At 36.6% G+C, this 20,223-nt stretch overlaps 3 protein-coding genes across 5 annotated transcripts; all 3 read left to right on the top strand.

Moving 5' to 3' along the window:
• Window positions 1-481: 481 nt before the first annotated feature.
• LOC149712077 (uncharacterized) lies at window positions 482-2,230 on the top strand. Its single transcript, XM_089860654.1, has 6 exons — window positions 482-611; window positions 674-838; window positions 904-1,072; window positions 1,137-1,354; window positions 1,422-1,741; window positions 1,802-2,230. The coding sequence occupies exons 2-6, from the start codon at window positions 686-688 to the stop codon at window positions 2,010-2,012; spliced, it is 1,071 nt and encodes a 356-aa protein (XP_089716780.1). The 5' UTR covers window positions 482-611; window positions 674-685; the 3' UTR covers window positions 2,013-2,230.
• A 142-nt stretch (window positions 2,231-2,372) lies between these two features.
• On the top strand, window positions 2,373-7,369 carry LOC149712076 (uncharacterized). Of its 3 annotated transcripts, none has more exons than XM_089860652.1 (14): window positions 2,373-3,664; window positions 3,731-3,857; window positions 4,016-4,065; window positions 4,126-4,324; window positions 4,414-4,582; window positions 4,664-4,799; window positions 4,868-4,903; window positions 4,986-5,062; window positions 5,297-5,369; window positions 5,447-5,611; window positions 5,677-5,845; window positions 5,910-6,127; window positions 6,192-6,511; window positions 6,572-7,369. In XM_089860652.1, the coding sequence occupies exons 6-14, from the start codon at window positions 4,743-4,745 to the stop codon at window positions 6,780-6,782; spliced, it is 1,326 nt and encodes a 441-aa protein (XP_089716778.1). In that variant the 5' UTR covers window positions 2,373-3,664; window positions 3,731-3,857; window positions 4,016-4,065; window positions 4,126-4,324; window positions 4,414-4,582; window positions 4,664-4,742; the 3' UTR covers window positions 6,783-7,369. The 3 variants fall into 3 exon arrangements, with proteins under 3 accessions (XP_089716778.1, XP_089716776.1, XP_089716777.1); XM_089860650.1 differs by having other exon boundaries at window positions 3,939-4,065; XM_089860651.1 differs by having other exon boundaries at window positions 3,731-4,065; window positions 4,713-4,799.
• Window positions 7,370-8,691: 1,322 nt separating this feature from the next.
• Window positions 8,692-13,409, top strand: LOC149712075 (uncharacterized). The gene is made up of 9 exons (XM_089860787.1): window positions 8,692-8,744; window positions 8,811-8,850; window positions 8,919-8,995; window positions 9,552-9,624; window positions 9,684-9,854; window positions 9,913-10,081; window positions 11,642-11,859; window positions 11,922-12,241; window positions 12,299-13,409. Exons 1-9 carry the CDS (start codon window positions 8,692-8,694, stop codon window positions 12,507-12,509), a joined length of 1,332 nt encoding a protein of 443 aa, XP_089716913.1. The 3' UTR covers window positions 12,510-13,409.
• Window positions 13,410-20,223: the final 6,814 nt, after the last annotated feature.

Raw genomic sequence — 20,223 nt, 5'->3', positions numbered from 1 at the left:
CCGCACGAACGGGCGCACCCTTAGTAGCCAAACCGGTAGCAATTTCATAGTTGGTCCACTGGGCGCGAAACAATTTCCAGTGCGCGGCCGAATCACCCGACGATAGCGAGACCGGGCGCGGTGGCAGGATCGAGGAGGCCATAATACCGCGTCAAGGAGCGATACACGAAAAAAACACGAGGCGGCCGAGGCTTAGGGCAGAAACGCGAGGCGGCGACGGCGACGGCGAGAGAACGGAGAGAGCCAAGGTGCAACGAGGGAAACGAGGCTTAAGCGCGAGAGGGAAGCGAGGCGAAAAAAACAGCTAAACACACTTCTGACACCATGTTTTGATAAGTTTCTTACTTTAAGATATATAAGAAGGTAGCGACGTAATGTCTATTATTAATAACCTTTATTAATAATAGAGAGTTATCATACAAAGTTATAATACAAAGTTTACGTTTAAGAGCGGGATACAGGTTTAGCTATTCTTTATTCTACTGTGTTCTAGTAGCGACTGACGAGGGATCTCTCGAGGGATCTACAGGTACAATCCTAGTGTTGATCGGGTTGGGTTCAGTTCAGTTCAGTTTCAGATAATATAACACACCGCGCCTGATTTTTTCAACGTAAGTGAAAGAGAAATAAGAGTAAACAGATATAGAAATTTTAATCACTCTTGTTTGTTTAGAAAGCAAATATTATGATAATACCAGAGCCACGCTCATTTTTCGAGGGCCGACAGGAATATTTCAGTCCAGCTCCGGTTTTCGAAACAGTCCGGACGGTCATCGTGTCCGCGGCTCCGAAGAAAGTCACGTCAACTTCCTTGTCATTCTTAAACATGGACACTCCAGTAAACTTTGCAATTACAATCCATTCAATATCCATTTCATTGAATTACATTCTTGGTTCAATTAGGTGGTGATTTTATTGGGATTTACCTTGGTCGTTCTGTCACTTTTGTTCGTAATTTACTCCATCGTAATCAAGAAATACAAGTCTTTGCCCACCAAGGAAGTTGTCAAGAAATTGGCAAAAGAAACTCTGAAAAATGTTTGGGAGAGCGCCTCGCTCTTGTGCGCCGAACGTAAACAATTATTGCCAGAGATTGTGTGGTCCCAAAACGACAGACATAATTATGTTCCCTATAGCGATTCCCTCCATTTTCCCCCACAATATTTGTCGTCTGCTGGCTGCGTCGTGGCTGATCGGAGTGACTTTCATTCTGTTTTTCTTGGGTTGTTTCTTGCGGACGGAGTTCACGACGGAAAGCTACAATTACATCGAAACCCTCTCGGACTTGATCAAATCGGGAATTCCACCTATAGTTCTCAAAGGAAGCCAAACTTTCGATTATCTGAAATGTTTGGTAAATATAGCCGTTGTCGTGTTAAGTCCTCATGCATTCTTTTAACGTCATTGATGCGAATCTATAGGCAACCCAGGATAAAGTTGTTAAAGAATGGCTAGACACACTGGATCTAGAGAAACTCTTCGGTTCTCGAATGGATTATTGGAACGTTGATGGATACATTCCGATTATTTCTAAGGAAAAATGTCTAATCGCGGTGGACCCCTATTTTTCTTGGTCCTTGGGGGAATACCTGTCATCTGATTCCGAAAGTGCAAAGTTCTTGGCAGAAAACGGAGGTCTTTACTTTTCGCAGCACGACCTTGGGTTCGACTACTCGCATCTCATTTTCAACACCTCTTGGTTGAGAAGCTCACAGCAAATGCACGAAAACCTCCAACTGATGTCGGTACTAATTTCTTATTGTAAACCGATTAAAGCGCTTGATCAATGTTTTTATTACAGCATGGAACCAGTTTTCGAAACGCAAGCTTTCAAGTATCTGTATCGTGAAAAGGGTTACGTGATTGAACAAGTCAAGTGGAAGAGACCGTTGAAAAGCACGACTGATTTGGACCTGAGTAGCGTCGGCGTTCCTTTCTACTATCTTTTCACTCTGTTGTCAGGAACAGTAGCCGTGGCCATCACCGAAATAATCTTCAACCGATTTGCTTAACCGCTGAAAATTTAATTTAGTATGTGACGACACGAAATCGAAAACACAATTAAAATTTTCTGATTCTAAAAATATTTCACACGTTACGTAATTTTAAATCTACCCTAACTCTTAATGGGTTATTATGTACTTTTAATATTACTAGCCGTTACCCGCGGCGTCGCACGCGTGTATAAAGAACTTCCATTTAAAATGATATAAAGAATGTGTAGATTTTACTGATGACTAATATTTTTGAAGCACCCTAGGAGCGAAGGCACTCGGCACAGTCCGTCAGCCCGTCGGGATATTTTTTATTACTTTTCACGCAGAAATTATTCCATAAAGAAGGGTTTATAAGTTTTTGGCCGCCATTTAAAAAGATGGCAACAAATCGAACCCAAATTACCATTCAGCCCGTCTATAGGTTAAAGGAAACCATTGTACTAAATATTTGTGAAATCGGTTGAAACGCGCGGAATTTATTGCATAGAGAATATTTTCTTACATTTCTGGGCGCCCTTTTAAAAGATGGCGAAAAATCTAACCCGAAAGACCATTCAGCCCGTCTTAAGGTTAAAGCGAACCAGTGTACTAAATATTTGTGAAATCGGTTGAAACGCGTGTACTTAATTGCATAGGGAATATTTTTTACATTTCTGGGCGCCATTTTTTAAGATGGCGGCGGATTGGAAAAATCTTTCTTAGTACGCGCCTACTATTTATGAGTAACGTTCCTGCAAATTTTCAGCCTTCTAGGGCAAGCGGTTTGGGCTGGGCGTTGATTATCAGTCAGTCTGTCAGTCAGTCAGTCAGTCAGTCAGTCAGGACTTTGATTTATATAGATATAGATTGGGAATAAAAATTTCCACTCGAGTGTGAAAAACTAAATAGCTAGTGCAACAATGCATCAAAGATGGGTCAAAAAGTTGAGTCAGAAAAAACTTGTCAACGATAAATTGTTAATATGGTGATTAAACTTGTCCAACTAATGTTTACACGACCCAACCAGTTTACTCAACTCAAGTTAACTCATCTAAATGAGTTGTAGCGTCTTTCCGGATACGATGGTTAGGTCGGGGTGAAGAATTAAGTCGAGAACTTGTGTTTAAAATTTAATTGCCGCGATGGCATTTATTAATGTTAGGAACATCTAAACTCATTAAGAGTCGCGTACATTATTTAAAACTACCTAGCATTTATATAAAGGTTAAGAGCGCGAGAACTGAGACTACAACCGTATCACAATGCAACCAAGAATTTATTTACTATAAGAATGCCTAAGTGGCGAGATTTTACGCTTCTACTCTTACGCCGGTGTTAGTGGACAAATAAGCCCCACCCCTTTCATGTCCGTCATTGCTCTGCGCTTTCCTATTGGATCCCGTGGGCATAGTTCATACACACGCGATTGACGTATTCCGAATAGAGAAAAAAAACCTCGAGCAAAGTAAACAAAAAATGGAGGCTACCAGCGGTGCTGAAACGGTACGCGAATGGTTTCTAATTGCTATTAACAAGTTAGTTAAAGGTTTTGAACCTAACTTAATGGATTTTGAATACGTGTCTCTACGTGAAAATCGTTAGTTCTATGATTGTTTCTAAATCGAATCAAGTGTACCACACTTATGATTTCGTGAGTTCCAAAAACAAAACCAAGGCTTAACGAAAAGGTAAAAGAGATAGATGGTGGAAAACATAGAGTAAGAGAAATTATTAAGCCCCGCCTCCGTTTCCAGCCTCCCCCACATGAGGGGGGATTGTCGACTATCACACGCGCACCGGACGCCATTTTAGGCATTCTTATAGCAAATAAATTCTTGATGCAACTGACTGGATCTACTTAAAAATTACAATTTTACACTGGTTTTTATACAAAATTCTAGAAGCTAAAAAACACTATCATTAGGTCAAAATAATATTTTAAAGTCTACTATTTGTCTACAGTTTTTTAGCCGCAACATGAGTAGAAAAGTTGTATCGTTTGAAAATGCCTTTAGTAATTTTGAACATACTATTCATAGGGTAAAAACAGAGATTATACTACCAAGCCTATATAGACAGTCACATGATCGTAAGATGATTTTAGTCGAGTCTGAATGGGCCTTAAAACCTGACCTACATTATTTTCCAGTATACAATCGAACGACAATAGTCATGTAATTGGAAAACCTACCAACCATAATGTCAAATTGTATTTTCCACGATAAACAACAGTAGAAATGATTCTCGTAGAAAATTTGTTAGTTTTCTTCCAATTCAAACAAACCACTCTTCTACTAAAGGTTTTATTAAATGAAAAAATTTACAGATTCTCTGATGCGTTGAAAAAAGTAATCATCGATATTAAATTCACTTTTAAATCGCGTCAAGCTTCAAGATACTTTTTCTAAATATTCAGTCTTTATTTCTGTTACCATAGGAACAGTTAAAAGAGCAGCTGCGAGTGTGTGGTTAAGGTTGGTCTTATTGACCCAACCTCAAAGGCGAGCACAATTTAAATATTCAAGTCTTAAATGCTATCGACGACTTTTAAAAATCACTAAGTATAGCTACGAGAAGGAACACCAATAAATGTACCGACAATATTGGTGAGTTTCTCAAAATTCGGTCTCGCGTCTCCTCCAATTCATTTTCATGATCAAAATTGAAGCTTCAATATTTCTTATCAGGAAAATGTTACTTCATAACAATTGAAAACTTATCAGCAACTCTTTACAGCCTTTGAGGGTTTTGGATTTGGACTTCAAAATGACGCAGTCTGAATATGAATATATGGGAAATTGTCGATATTTTAAATACAAGTACCTAGAATTTGAGTTTTCAAATCTTAAATGTTATCGTTGATTTGAAAAAGAGCTTATTTTGGTAGGTACGCCCGAGAGACTCCAATAAATGTATCGACAATTAGGGTGAGTTTATCAACATTCGGTCACGAGCCTCAAATGAATTTCTTTTTTCTAATGGCAATTAAACTTAAATAATTCTCCTCAGGAATCGTGGGAGATTAAAAGCCACGAGTCATTTTACAAAGTCATGGAAGATTATTTGAAACGATCCCTCAACATAAAGTACTACTTTGAATTAATTGGAGTAATTGGGCCGAACGAGAAATAATCGTGTTAACACACTAATTCTCGCTCGCTCGGTCAAATGGGTGCAGCTAATATTTGAGAATTTTAATATTATTTGCCTATTTCGACTCGAATAATTTTAAACATATGAAATTGACGATTATTCGATATTTTTAATAATTAAAAGCAAAATTTGTCGATGATTCTTTAAATATAAACTTATGGTTTCAGGTCAATTTACGAAGGACATAAAGTGGCCATTAATGACCTTTCTAAAATATCAACTGCACCTGATTTTTCCAACGTAAGTGAACTGGAAATAAGACCAAACTTTTAGTCTACGGGGGTACGAATTTTTAATAACTTTTATTCTTATTTAAGAATGCAAATGTTATCCTGGTAGAAAAGTCAAGCTTATTTTTCGATGGCCGACAAGAATATTTCAGCCCAGCTCCAGTTTACGAAACAGTCCGGATGACCATCGTGTCCGCGGCTCCGAAGAAAGTCACGTTAACATCCTTGTCATTCTTAAATATGGACACTCCAGTAAACCTAAATATTACAATCTATACAATATCCATTTCATAGAATTACATTCTTGGTTCAATTAGGTGGTGATTTTAATGGGGTCAACTTTGGTAATTTTGTCACTTTTGCTCGTCATTTACTCCATCGTAACCAAGAAATACAAGTCCTTGCCCACCAAGGAAGTTGTCAAGAAATTGGCCCGAGAAACCCTGGGAAATGTTTGGGACAACGCCTCGCTCTTGTGCGCCGAACGTAAGTAATTATTACCAGAGATTGTGTGGTCCCAAAACGACAGACATAATTATGTTCCCTATAGCGATTCCCTCCATTTTGACGCACATTACCTATCGTCTGCTCTCTGCGTCATGGCTCATCGGAGTGACTTTCATTCTGTTTTTCTTGGGTTGTTACTTGAAGACGGAGTTCACGATGGAAAGCTACAATTACATCGACACCCTCTCGGACTTGATCAAATCGGGAATTCCACCTATAGTTCTCAAAGGAAGCCAAGTTTTCGGCTATCTGAAATTTTTGGTAAATATAGTCGCTGTCGTGTTAAATCCTCCATTCCGTTGATGACACTACTGCGTATCTATAGGCAACCAAGGATAACGTTATTAAAGAATGGCTAGACGCACAGGATCAGAAGAAACTCTTCAGTTCCCAAATGGATTATAGGAAGCTTGATGGATACATTCCGATTATTTCTGGGGAAAAATCTCTTATCGCTATGGAGCCCTATTTGTCTTGGTTCTTGGGGGAATACCTGTCATCCGATTCCGAAAGTACAATGTTCTTGGCAGAAAACGCGGGTCTTTACTTTTCGAAGCACAACGTTGGCTTTGACTACTCACACTTCATTTACAACACCTCTTGGTTGAGAAGCTCACCGCAATTGCACGAAAACCTCCAACTGATGTCGGTCCTAATTTCTAATTGTAAACTGATTAAGGCGCTTGACCAATTTTTTTATTACAGCCTGGAACCACTTTTTGAAACGCAAGTTTTCAAGTATCTGCATCTTGAAAAGAATTACCTAATTGAACAGATCACTTGGAAGAGACCGTTGAAAAGTGCCTTTGATTTGGACCTGAGTAGCGTCTTCGTTCCTTTCTACATGCTTATCGTGACGTTGTCAGCAACAGTAGCCACTGTCTTCACTGAAATAATCTTCAACCACTTTGCTTAAACACCGTCTGAAAACGCAATGTCACAACACGAAACCGGTCGAATTTTTCGGAAACACAAACATTTCTCTACCAAGAAAATGATACGTCATTTTAAATTTCCTCATAGGGAAATTACGCACTTATAATAAATAAAGATAATAGTCGATTGTGAACAACGTTAGCATACCAATTTCCAATTAAGATTAAATTAATTGCTTAGTAGAAAAATAAACTGACAAATACATCCTATGAAAAACATTAACATGTACAAAAATGGGCCAAGCCTCGCTTCGTGCCCTCTCCGCCGTAAAACGTTCTGAGATCCCATGTAGAGCCAAGTCTGCCTTTTGTTCTCATTCAATCGCCAATTGAACAATTATGTTATAAATTAAGTCCTTTTCCTAATTAATAACCAATATTCTTTGACTCTATCATTATTATACATCTTTGTTCGTATCAAAAATATCAAGAACACACACTATTTCTGTTGAAAAGACTGCAGCGCCATCTAGTTTTAAAATAAAGAATTAAAGAACAATTTTATAAAAATTTCGGGATGTTTTAATTTTTCTGTGCTTTATAAAATAAATGAAAACTAAATCCTGAATTTTAAGTCTCTATCTCCTCTAGAAGTACCTTAGAATTTTGATGATCGGTGAGTGAGTGAGTGACAAAATAAGGTAAATTTCACCTGCGATATTTCGAAAAGTATATAGGGTAGAAACTTGAAATTTTAAAACTATAGCTACGATTGACAGTCCTCACGGCAAGCAAAATTTCAGACTTTTACTTGTACCCATAACGAAGTTAGAGTGGGCTTAAAAGTGCCACGAGTTGCTTCGAGAAAAGGGTGTCAGTGCTCGACTTGGCACGAGAGTTTTCGTTTCATACACAATTTCAGAAAAACTATTGAATTTATAGAATATTTTGCGAAGTTCTGCAAAATCGCATTTGTAGTTTCACGTTAGATCTTGAAAAAATATAGCAAAAAATGTATGTGAATTAATTGAAAATGGTCGACACAAATAAAACACGAATTTTCCAATCTGAAATACAATCGTTGATTTAAACAAATAGTCAATTATTATAGATAAGAGAAAGATACTGAAATAAAATAATCAATTAAAAAAATTATGTTTCACGAGAGAAGTTACATATATTAAATTAATTGTAAAACAAGTCGAAATTAAAATAAATTAAAACCTGGTCAGTTATTTTGCCAAATTAATATTGCAAATTTACGTAAATATATACACCATTGCCACATGTCACTAATTTCCAATTACTAAACAACCCGACGAAACTGAAAATTTTCAAACCAAACCCGCGCATCTTTTACGTACGCAGTCTAATTAAGCGAGCATAAAGACCTCACCGACGTCATGGTAAGATAATTTTATTGTAGTCTGAATGGGCCTTGAAACTTGACCTACATTATTTTCCAGTTTGCACTCGGATATCAATAGTCGTCTAATTGGAAAACTTGCCAACCGTAATCTCCTTTCCATGATAAACAATAGATGAATTTAATCTTTGAATAAAATTTGATTAGTTTTCTTCCACGTTAAACTTTCGCAACTCTTGCCATCATGGTTTTATTAAATATTGATCAGATTCTCTGGAGCGTCAAAAAAAGTAATCATCGAAATTAAATTAACTTTTAAATCGCGTCAAGCTTCAAGATTTCTTCTAAATATTCAAAATTTCCATTTCAGTTACCCTAGCAACAGTTAGAAGCGCAGCAGAGAGTGTGTTGTTTACAACAAGAAACGTTACGGGGGTATTATTGACGCTTTACCCACACTCCGTACTCAAAGGCGAATACAAAGTGTTCTTATAATTATCTTAAATTACTATCGTTTCTCGACGAGGCTTGTTACTTTTGTCTTAAATTTCGTAATCATACTAGAACATAATTGGACCGTAAAAATGGCGCAAACAGAATTAGAGTTTTTGGGAAATGATCGATATATTAAATACAAGTATCTAGAAATTTGCATTTTCAAATTTTAAATGTTACCGTCGATTTTTAAAATTACTCATTATAGGTACGCCCAAGAGACTCCAATAAATATATCGACAGTAACGGTGAGTTTATCAATTTTCGTTCTCGCGTCTCCGATGATGGAAGTTGAAGTTTCAATATTTCTTTTCAGGAAACTTGGGAGATTGAGAGCGCATCGTCAACATACAAAACCTGGGCGGATTATTTAAAACGATCCTTGAACATAAAGTAATTTTAATTCCACTCGGAATTGCATTCGAGTAATTGGGTCGAACGAGAAAGAATTGTGTTAACGCGTTTGTCTTCGCTCATTTGCATAATCGAAAATACGAATACTTCTGAGATTCTGAATATTTCTCGGTTCTCTTGGCTCGATTAAAACCAAAATTCACCCAACAAATACATTTATTAATACCATAAGTTTATAAGATATGTTCCATAAGTATGACACTTCGCATACTTCGTAATGCTAGAGACTTACAGAGAGCTAGTTCGAGAATGACAAGCGAGAATTGATTACACCCGGTTTTGCAGGCCATCTTCCTTTTTAGTCTGCACTAAGCCTTTGACAGCACCTCACCAGGCGTCGCTTTACGAGAATCTATGACGTTTATGGAACATATCTTATGAACTTATGCTAATACATGTATTTCAGAAGATTACAGCTTACCCCAAGTGCGGCTCTTTTAAAACTCGGTTAACTGTTATTTAGAAACGAATAAAAATGAACAATTATAAAATATGTTTATATGTTACAGTAATTTAGTTTTTTCGATGATCTTAGGGCGATTTTCGAAGGGCATAAAGTCAGCATTTTCGAATCTGATGAAATATATACCGATCCTGACGTTTTCAACGTACGTAAAACAGAATTCAGAATAAAATTTACACACTTTATTTTAATCCTCTCATTGAGAATGCTAATGTTATCCTCCAAGCCGTGTCAAGCTCATTTTTTTACGGTCGAGAAAAATATTTCAATCCATTTCCGGTGTTCGGATTCGGAAAGGCCAGGTTGATTATCGTGTCTGGTCCCCCAAAGAAAGTCTTGACCACTTCCTTGTCATTCTTAAATATGGACACTCAAGTAAACTTTGCTCAATTACAATACCAAAATCATTCAATTACTTTCCTGTTTCAATTAGGTGCTGATTATAATGGGGTCAACCTTGGTCCTTCTGTCACTTTTCCACGTTGTTCACTCCATCGTAATCAAAAAATACAAATCGATGCCAACCAAGAAAGTTGTCAAGAAACTGGTCCAAGAAACCCTGGAGAACGTCTGGGAGAACGCGTCGCTCTTGTGCGCAGAACGTAAGTGATTAAGTGCTCGCCTATATTTGAAATTATACAAAAACGAGTTTTGCTTCGCAGTCCTTAAAAAACTGCATTTATACACAATCCGCGGCACTTTTTCAAACCCACAAAGGGCCAGAAATTAGAAATTATTTTATGTATTGCAATTTGAAATTAAGTTTAATCGATATAAGAAATTTGGTTTTAATTGCGTAGTTCAAACATTTGTTATGATTAGAAATTTTACAACAAAAACGGGTATAAATGCGGCGTTTCGAGATAAAGGGAGCTTAGATTTTCACGTATGAAATTATATAGAATCTGTTCCCCTAAAAACTTATCCCTCTCAAATAATTAAAGCGAAAAAATAGAAAATGAGCTTTTAACATTTTAGTTTTTCAGGGTGGAAGAGATAAGAACACTTATTTCGAGTAAAATGTCGCTTTACTACTCCTAAAATGAGGTCCCTCATTCTGATTTGTGGTTTTGAAAGCAGTGTCGTATTTCAGACATTTATCATACATTCAGAAAAGGTGTTCATATGTGTGTTGTTACATCTTGTATAAGTTTTAAACTTCAATTCGAACTCGAGTCATAATAGTCCTTGATTTAGCTCTTTGTTCCGAAACGCCGCATTTATACCCGTTTTTGTTGTAAAATTTCTAATCATAACAAATGTTTGAACTACGCAATTAAAACCAAATTTCTCATATCGATTAAACTTAATTTCAAATTGCAATACATAAAATAATTTCTAATTTCTGGCCCTTTGTGGGTTTGAAAAAGTGCCGCGGATTGTGTATAAATGCAGTTTTTTAAGGACTGCGAAGCAAAACTCGTTTTTGTATAATATCTGTCCCTTTTTGGGGAGAAACGTTATTTGGGAATAAATTAGTTCTGGAATAGTGAAACTCATTCGTCCAATTTTTTAAGACTAATTATATAGTATTTCACTAAATCGTAACTTGCATTCGGAAATTGGAATGGTCGGATAATACAATGCACTGTATAAAAACACACTATGCTAAATATTCGTTGAAACCATGTGAAAATTATAAAAATTCTCCAACTATTTCTTTGTGATCATTTAACGTTAGGCTTACAAAGACAAAAATTAGGCCCAAAGAGATTTAAAAAAATCACGTGAACTTAATTAGAGAATCAAAATGGTGAAATTAAGCGCGAGATTTGAATTGAAACTTTAATTGAAATGCAGCGCGTGCTGGCGCGTGAGCTAGCGCGTGGTTTAAAATATTTATTTTTAAAACCTATACAAAAAGGCCAAGTTAACCTTACACTACGAGAAATGAGATACTATACCTTTTCAGCCTTTGCTAGTGCTGTAAAGTTAGGCTGTGAAAAAAGTGTACCCCCTTGGTCGCGAAAATGTTTCCACCTCATAATGTTAAGATCCATAGAGTTTAACATTACGATTTTGGATTGAGTATAAATAGAAAATCCCTGACGGGATTTTCTTAATAATTCGTGTAGGAGATCCTATTACCAGAGATTGTCTACCAATTGATGGCTGACGCTCTAATCATGATATTAAGCAAATGGGATAATCATGTTTTGCAGCGATTCCCTCCATTTTGCCCAACATAACTTGTCGTCTGCTGGCCGCGTCGTGGCTGATCGGAGTGACTTTCATTCTGTTTTTCTTGGGTTGCTATTTGCGGACGGAGTTCACGACGGAAAGCTACAACTGCATCGAAACACTCTCGGACATGATTAAATCGGGAATTCAACCGATAATCGTAAAAGAAAGCGAAACTCTCGATTATCTGAAATATTTGGTAATTAATCGTTTCCGTGGTAAGTCCTCCATTACTCTGATGTCATTGGTGCCCATCTATAGGCAGCCCAGGACCCAATTGTTAAGGAATGGCTTGACGCGCAGGATGAGGAGAAACTGTTGTCGTCTAATATGGAATATTTGGAACTTGATGGATACAAACCGATTCTTTCGGGAGAAAAAGCTCTCATAATAGCCGATTTCACGTTGTCTTTGTTAATGGAACAATTCCTAAAATTAGAACCCGAGAATAAAGTGTTCTTGGTGAAAAACGGAGGTCTTTACTTATCGCAGCACACAATAAGATTCGATTACATACATTTCATTTTCAACACCTCTTGGTCGAGAAGCACACCACAATTGTACGAAAACCTCCACCTATGGTTGGTACGAATTTCATGGTAAAATGATTAAGGGTCTTGACGAGAGTTTTGTTGCAGCTTCGAACCGTTGTTTGAAACGCAACCTATGAAGTATCTGGATTTTACCAAGCATTACAAAAATGAACAGATCAAGTGGAAGAAACCGTCGAAAAGCACGACTGATTTGGACCTGAGTAGCGTCAGCGTTCCATTCTATTTTCTCTTCATACTGTTGTCAGGAACAGTAGCCGCAGTCATAACCGAAATATTTTTTAACCATTGCGCTTAAACCCTATCTGAAAAAATTGAATGTCATGACACGAAGGAGAAGTTTTCCAAAAACACAGAAGCATTTTTCACTTCGGAAAATGTTACGTTATTTTAAAACCTCCTCATATATATCTATATAAATCAAAGTCCCGACTAACTGACTGATAATCAACGCCCAGCCCAAACCGCTTGCCCTAGAAGGCCGAAAATTTGCAGAAACGTTACTCATAAGTAGTAGGCGCGTACTAAGAAAGATTTTTCCAATCCGCCGCCATCTTAATAAATGGCGCCCAGAAATGTAAAAAACCTTCTCTATGCAACAAAGTCCGCGCGTTTCAACCGATTTCGCAAATATTTAGTACACTGGTTTCCTTTAACCTATAGACGGGCTGAATGGTCTTTTGGGTTCGATTTGTTGCCATCTTTTTAAATGGCGGCCAGAAATTTAAAAACCCTTCTTTATGGTATAATGTCCGCGAGAAAAGTAATAAAACTGTCCCGACGGGCTGACGGGTAATGCCGAGTGCCTTCGCTTCTAGGGTGCTACAAAAATATTAGTCATCAGTAAAATATGCCCATTCTATATAACATTTTGATGGCAGTTCTATTTACAAACGAGCGACGCCGCGGGTAACAGCTAGTTAAATATAAATAATAAACATTATAGTCTATTAATTGTTAACTCCACCAGCATACCAATTAAGACTAAATTAATTGGCTTGCATTAAAATAAACTTGCAAATATACAAACAGTTTTCGTTTCGTCTACAAATTACACAAAACCTTTTGATAGAATATTTTGCATAGTTTGGCAAAATCAAATTTGTAGTCTCACGATAGAACTTGAAAAATTTAGCACAAACTGTATTTGAATTTGGTCGACACAAATAAAACACGAATTTTCAAATCTGAAATATAATCCTTCATTTCAACAAATATTATAGGTAGGCCATAGAGAATCCAATTAAATGTTTAATTAAAAAAGGATAATGTTTTCACACAAGTGAAGTTACATCTATAAAATTAATTGATTTAAGCCCATAGATTAATTTGTCAATACCAAAGACTAAATTTTAAAATAATAAATCTGGTCCGTTCTTTTGACAAATTAATAAAATGCCTTTACGTAAATGCAACATGTCACTAATTTCGAAACACTACATTGCCCTACGAAACTGAAAACTTTCAAACTAAACAAGGGAATCTTTTACATTCTAATTATTAATTAAACCAGAAGTAAAATAAGGGACTAGAAGTGAAATGCTCTATCATTGGTAATAGATCCTGGCACTAGTGAACAAATTTGAGGATTTTATGCCGCTTCCATCGCGCCTACACTAGAGAGAAAAAAATTGGTCGAGTTCCAAAATAAATTTCCTACCACCTTCCCCTCAACCTAATGCGGCGGAACACAGGCGCGGGTGCTTGAATCTAGTTCGGCCGTCCACCACCGCGAGCGTCTTACGTTTTGGAGGGAAAATTTAGAAACCTCCACCAGAGGGCCAACCGTTAGTATGTTATCGAGAATATTCACTTTCGCCAAGTGAAGAATTTGGTTAGCTCGATACTTCTAGCCCCTTATCTTACTTCTGATTAAACTAGTAAAATGACTTCACCGACGTGATCGTAAGATGATTTTAGTGTTGTCTGAATCGGCCTTAAAACATGACCTACATTACTTTCCACTAAAAAATCGAACGACAATAGTTGTGTAATTGGAAAATCTGCCAACCGTTATGTATTTTCCATGATAAACAATAGAAGAAATTTAATTTTAGAATTGGTAAATATACCCGAGTTGGACAATTTGATTACATCTTTCCCACGTTAAACTTTAGCAACTCTTGTCATCTTGGTTTAATTGCAAAAATATTGACCAGATTCGATCGGGCGTCGAAAAAAGTAATCATCGAATTTAAATTTATTTTTATTTCGTGTCAATCTTCAAGATTTTTTTCTAAATATTCACCATTTTCATTTCAGTTACCCTAGCAACAGCGAATGTGTGGTTTACAACAACAAAGGTTAAGTGGTGATACTGACGCAAAACACAAACTCCGTACTCAAAGACGAGTACTAAGTCTTCTCAAAATTCTGTGGGTGAAGCTCGTTAGTTTTGTCTTCAACTTTCGAATTCGTACTGGGATTTAAGTTTAACGGAAGAATGACTAAAACAAAATTTGAATTTATGGGAAATAATCGATATTTTAAATACAAGTATCTAGAATTCTAATTTTTTAAATCTTAAATGTTATCGTTTGCAATAAAACTACTCATTATAGGTATGCCCAAGAAACTCCAATAAACGTAACGACACATGCGGTGAGTTTATCAACAATTATTTTTCCTGATGTCAATTAAACTTAAATATTTATTGTTAGGAAACGTGGGATGTTGAGAGCCACGCGTCATTTTACAAAATCACGTCGGATTATTTGAAACGATCTCTCAACATGAAGTATTTTTCACATGTTCACTTTTATAATTTATAATATGTTTATATCTTACAATAATTTCATTTTTCGATGATTTTAGGTTGATTTTCGAAGGGCATGAAGTGAACGTTGACCAGGCTCACGAAATGTATACTGCTCCTGAATGTTTCAACGTACGTCAAAATGAAATCAGGAAAAATTGAAATACCCATTAAAACATGTTTTAAATCATCCTCTCATTTAGAATGCCAATGTTATCATACAAGCCGTGTCAAGCTCATTTTTCTACGGTCGAGAGAAATATTTCAGTCCGTCTCCAGTAATCGGAACGGCCAGGACTATTATCGTCTCCGGTCCCCCCAAAAAAATCATCTTGACCACAACCTTTGCCTTCTTAAACATGGACACTCCAGTAAATTTAGCTCAATTGCAATACCCAAGTCATTTGATTACATTCCATTTTCAAATAGGTGTTGGTTTTAATGGGGTCAACCTTGGTTCTTTTGTCACTTTTGTTCGTCGTTCACTCCATCGTAATCAACAAATACAAATCGCTGTCCACTAAGAAAGTTGTCAAGAAAATAGCCAGAGAAACCCTGGAAAATGTTTGGCACAACGCGTCGCTCTTCTGTCTCGAACGTAAGCGATTAAGTGTTGTTCCCTTATATTTGATAAAAGTATTTCCCGTTATGTCATAAGCCAGTTTCGTATGGGTTTTCCAATTAGCAGAGATTGCCTTCTTATAACTATAAATGGGTAGCACTTTCGGTTTGAAACACGTTCAGTTTCATAATGTCTTAGTTTTGAACATGTTATTTTTCCAACTGTTGAGTCTCATTTCCATGTGTTTGGGTTTTGAGCATATCGAGATTCCAAACGTTCAGGTTTCAAACACGTCGCGTTTCCAAATGTTTAGGTTTGAAATACGTCGCGTTTCCAAATGTTAAGGATTTAAACGTGTGGTTTGGCCAACGCGTTTAGGATGTAAACGGATTGAGCTCCCATAACATTTCCCTTTCAACGCGTGGAGGTTGATATAATTAACATTATGTTAAAACAAAGATGAATTCAAAGGACTGTTTTAATTAATATATTTTTGAGACGACGTTTTTTCGTCAGCATGAATATTTGGTGTTTTTTTTTTTAAATTACGGTGCAAAACCAAACTTGCGCCAATACAAGTGGATAGGACTAATCCAATTCATAATAAAAATTTAAAAGTTAGCAAAAGGACAATTTCAATTTTATCTCCATGATTCCACAGACAAGGACACTTTGTTGTTTTCATCATCATTCAATGATACACGTTGCGGTGCACTTTTCGGCACTGCAGCTGATGCTTTACCATAAAAATATAAATAGAAGTTAAAAGTAAACTCACCTTAGGAAAGATTTTAAAATATAACAAATTTTTCTATCCGGAACCATGCTTTCATCTACAGTATTAAAGAAGTTATGTGAAATCGAGTTTTTTTAATAGACACCACGCGTTACACTGCTCTCCGAAGAAGATGCTAGACCTAGGCCCAGCTCTATTGGACGAATAGAATTTAATTTTGTTATTATTAACTATTGCTAAAGAATAGGTTCCATTTCTATAATAATTTATTTACGGTTCTTCTTCTAAGCGCAAAAACAAACACCCGTTCAGATTGTACATTTCTACGCTGGGAAAGCATTTAGGTAACTAGGGAATAGAATACGTTAAGAGTTAACTTTTTAAAACTTTATTAAAAAATTATTTAGAAAAATGGAGAGCCTTGCGTCTTTGTCTTTACACAGAAGCGGTAGTGAGTGTCGAGCGAATCTAGGTATGGTCTTATCATTTGCTGAGATTCGCAGAATTAAAAAAAACTACAGGAAGGTTGGAAAAGGGCAGAGTCCAACGGTTTTTTTAGTGGTTTCTTAGTTCAAGAGCTACGATTATCAGCATTTTTTACGCTTTTTTTAATAGATTTTTATATTATTGGGGTCGTTTTACGTGAATTTCACATCGAATAGAGAGATTCCGACCTTTACTCATTCTTACCTGTTTACAGTTTTCATCAATAAAAACAGTGAAATTAAAAAATATCTATGAAGTTTAGGAATGAATTAAAGTAAAAAAGCCGTCTCCCTCCCGTATTTTTACCTCTCCGAGTGACGTATGTCACGGAGAGGTTCTAATTTCGACGTGTCTGTGTGTCTGTCTGTTGTTATTGACTTACACCCCAGGGGACCGCGTTCGCAGTTTTCAAATCGAAGCAAACGTTTTCCCAAATTCCGGACCGCATTTACAGTTCCAGGAAATTTGGAAAAATGTATTCCACTTACCATAGCTATTATCCATTACCTGTCTAACACCACCATCCTCTGGCCATTTGTCCATCTCATATGGACACCAGTCTTTACCCACTGGCTTCTATAATCCACCATCATTTTGGCTCTTTTTCCATGCCACATGGACACCAGTCTGTACACACTGGCTTCTACACACCACCATTTCCTGGTCTTTGTCCATCCCACATGGACACCAGTCTGTACACACTGGTTTCTACACACCACCATCTTCTGGTCATTGTTTTTGTCCATCCCACATGAACACCAGTCTGCACACCTGGCTTCTACTCCATCATCATCCTTAAGGTTAAGACATACGCGGCGATCGGCCAGGGTTACGAGAAACGTCCGGCCTCCCTAAGGTGGGGCTTCCACCAAAGGTTCACGCAATTGCGCTGTTCTTATCCATAGCTGCGATTCGAAACCCTTATATACTACCTATTTTAGTAAGGCGAAGCAACCGGCGTATGCTTCATTTCAAACACCAATATTAGTCAAGTCTCTCAAGAATGTTTAATTGTTCTTTTTTAAAACGATGTAACGTTCAATAAGGCGAATAACTAACGAAGAAAATATTAAATATTAATTTTATTTATTTTAATATTTAAGATAATCTTGTTTCTCAATTCAAATTTAATACGGAAAGAGTTAAAAAGCAGTCTATGTTATTGTCTGTGTGTGTCCGTCCGTTATTACACTAGTGCCGCAGTGCGCTGCGTTAGAAGTTCGTTTTGTTTTGATGTGTAAAGAAATCCTACAGAACCATAATATTCCCTTTATCCTTAATATAAAGTGAATACGATGAAATATTTTTCGTAATTATGATGCATTTAGTGCTTTTGTAGCTTTAAAGCTCTGTTTCATTTTGATATTCCAAAGATTTTTTAATATTATTATTTGAAATAGCTGTTAATATATTACTTAAGCTATACTACATCTGTATATAGAATAATCCTTGGTTTAGTAATTTCATGAAGAAAGCTAAGATCTAGATTCCGGCGGGTATATCTAGTATTACTTGCAATAAGCTCAGTGAAATATAGAGTAAATAATTGAGGCCTGAGGTGAAGTAAACTTTGGGTTTTGATTTTCGTGTTTGAAATGAAGAGACATCAACGGCTCAGAGTGAGCCGAAAGTTAAATACACTCTTAAATAATCAGGTTAAGATTTTATAATAGAAGAAAAGATCATAGTGTCAATTAGATTAGTAGGGCTAAGCTACAGAGTTTTTATTCTCTTTATGGTGCGCATTGACTATAAGTGCGTCTAGCTACAATTTAGCTTTGGTATTATTTAACGTTAACACTCATGTTGGCAAACTAAGAATATTGTTGAGGTGAGACGAGACGATAGTGTTTACACTGCTAACCAGTCGTGAATGTAGCTATCTGAATATAGGGTAAACAGCTGAAGCGTAGACTTCATTTCCTGTTCTTTTTGCCATTAACTGATTTCCATGTGTCCAAGATTTATCCTTATTGGATGTAAAATGTCGTCTGGTTTACTGTATATTCGCTATGCTTGGAATACTGCTTCAATATTTCGTAAACTTTTACTTCAAAATAGAGAAATAATTCCATATCTAGGTAAATAACTTTGTAGTAGTAGACCTCTTGACTCGGAGAGGTAATATTTTGGTTTTCCCAACTTGTTTCTCGCCTTTTATCAATATACAAATAAGGGAACCATTGTAATTGTAAAACTGTCAACGTGGTCTTCCCTTAGCAAAAACGTGGAACTGACCGGTCCCATTTACAATTTATAGGCGCCTACAAAGGGTTAAGAAAATGTGTAAACCTATTCTATATACTCATTGCAAGTTTCGAATCATCTTGGTTTTTCATTTTTAGGGTGGTACAACAAAATAACATATGATATATTTTGATAGGTTATAATTACTACTGTTCTAAACTTACAGTTCAGACCAAAAATAACACTGAAACAATTTTTGAAGTTCTTGCCTGGCTTTTTGTGTAAAAAGCCTCTTGGCTTGAGAAGGGGTTAAAACCGACACACCGAATAAAATATTAATTATTCTTCCTCAGCCGCTTGGGTTAACCACATAACGTCAATATGTTTATATCCTATACATTAGAGACTGTTTTGAACACGTTTAAACCCTGGAGTTTAGGTTTATGCACACTTTACTTTATAGTACAGTCATTTTAGCCCAAAAATAGAGGGAACCCTGAACAAATTGAAACAAAGGTGAAAATTTCAGATTTTATAGATTTTTGGGCGCTCTTTAACGTGGTGTGGTCTCCCACACTCTCCCATTGGAGGAATTTCCGCCATATTGGAAAATGGCGGACAAAATCGAGAAAAAGTTTAATAACTCCGGTTCTACTTAACCGATTAACACGTAATTAGGCTTCAATTGTAGATCACCTTCAAACACATAATTCACCTCTTAAGATATTTTGTCCTAGAACTAACCGGAAGTTCACAATCTGACTCTGAAGATTAGCCTCATATAAAAATGGGAATTTAAAGCATTTTATGGTTTCTATATTCAGAATACATTTCCAAAATCGAGAAAAAGTTTAATAACTCTGGTTCTACTAACCCGATTAACAAGTTATTAGGCTTCAATTGTAGATTACTTTCAAACACATAATTCATCTTAAGATATGTTGTCCTACAACTAACCGGAAGTTCACAATCCAGCCGGAAAGGTAAGGCAAATTTAATATTTGAGTATTTCGAAACGGTTTCAAGCGAAATAAATGCAAAGCGGGTTTTAAACCTAAAATATATTATTCCCACTATATTTTTACATCTTTAAGTGACGATGACGTCACGGAAAGGTATTATACTGGACGTGTGTGCGGGGGGTGTCTGTCTGTCTGTGTGTCGGTCACCGCGTCCGCAGTTGGCAATTCGGAGCAAACGTTTTGCTTCTACTCCCAACGTTAGGATCAAGAAGTGCGTGGCGATCGGCTAGGGTTACGAGAAACCTCCAGCCTCCCAGTTGCAGG

Source organism: Phalangium opilio, unplaced genomic scaffold (assembly GCF_054372755.1).
Source record: "Phalangium opilio isolate 3A_F unplaced genomic scaffold, DU_Popi_V2 ptg000011l_1, whole genome shotgun sequence".
Classification (NCBI taxonomy): Eukaryota; Metazoa; Arthropoda; class Arachnida; order Opiliones; family Phalangiidae; genus Phalangium; species Phalangium opilio.
The sequence above is the reverse complement of the archived record's forward strand: the minus strand, read 5'-3'. Positions and strand labels throughout refer to the sequence as shown.

Excerpts from the sequence above, each read along its gene's own strand:
- LOC149712077 (XM_089860654.1), top strand. The coding sequence starts at position 686 with ATGATAATACCAGAGCCACGCTCATTTTTCGAGGGCCGACAGGAATAT. Across the intron at positions 839-903 it reads TCTTAAACATGGACACTCCA|GTGGTGATTTTATTGGGATT; the intron begins GTAAACTTTGCA and ends TGGTTCAATTAG. Across the intron at positions 1,073-1,136 it reads CTCGCTCTTGTGCGCCGAAC|CGATTCCCTCCATTTTCCCC; the intron begins GTAAACAATTAT and ends TGTTCCCTATAG.
- LOC149712075 (XM_089860787.1), top strand. The coding sequence starts at position 8,692 with ATGGCGCAAACAGAATTAGAGTTTTTGGGAAATGATCGATATATTAAA. Across the intron at positions 8,745-8,810 it reads GATCGATATATTAAATACAA|GTACGCCCAAGAGACTCCAA; the intron begins GTATCTAGAAAT and ends TACTCATTATAG. Across the intron at positions 10,082-11,641 it reads GTCGCTCTTGTGCGCAGAAC|CGATTCCCTCCATTTTGCCC; the intron begins GTAAGTGATTAA and ends CATGTTTTGCAG.
- LOC149712076 (XM_089860652.1), top strand. The coding sequence starts at position 4,743 with ATGACGCAGTCTGAATATGAATATATGGGAAATTGTCGATATTTTAAA. Across the intron at positions 5,063-5,296 it reads AAACGATCCCTCAACATAAA|GTCAATTTACGAAGGACATA; the intron begins GTACTACTTTGA and ends TTATGGTTTCAG. Across the intron at positions 5,612-5,676 it reads TCTTAAATATGGACACTCCA|GTGGTGATTTTAATGGGGTC; the intron begins GTAAACCTAAAT and ends TGGTTCAATTAG.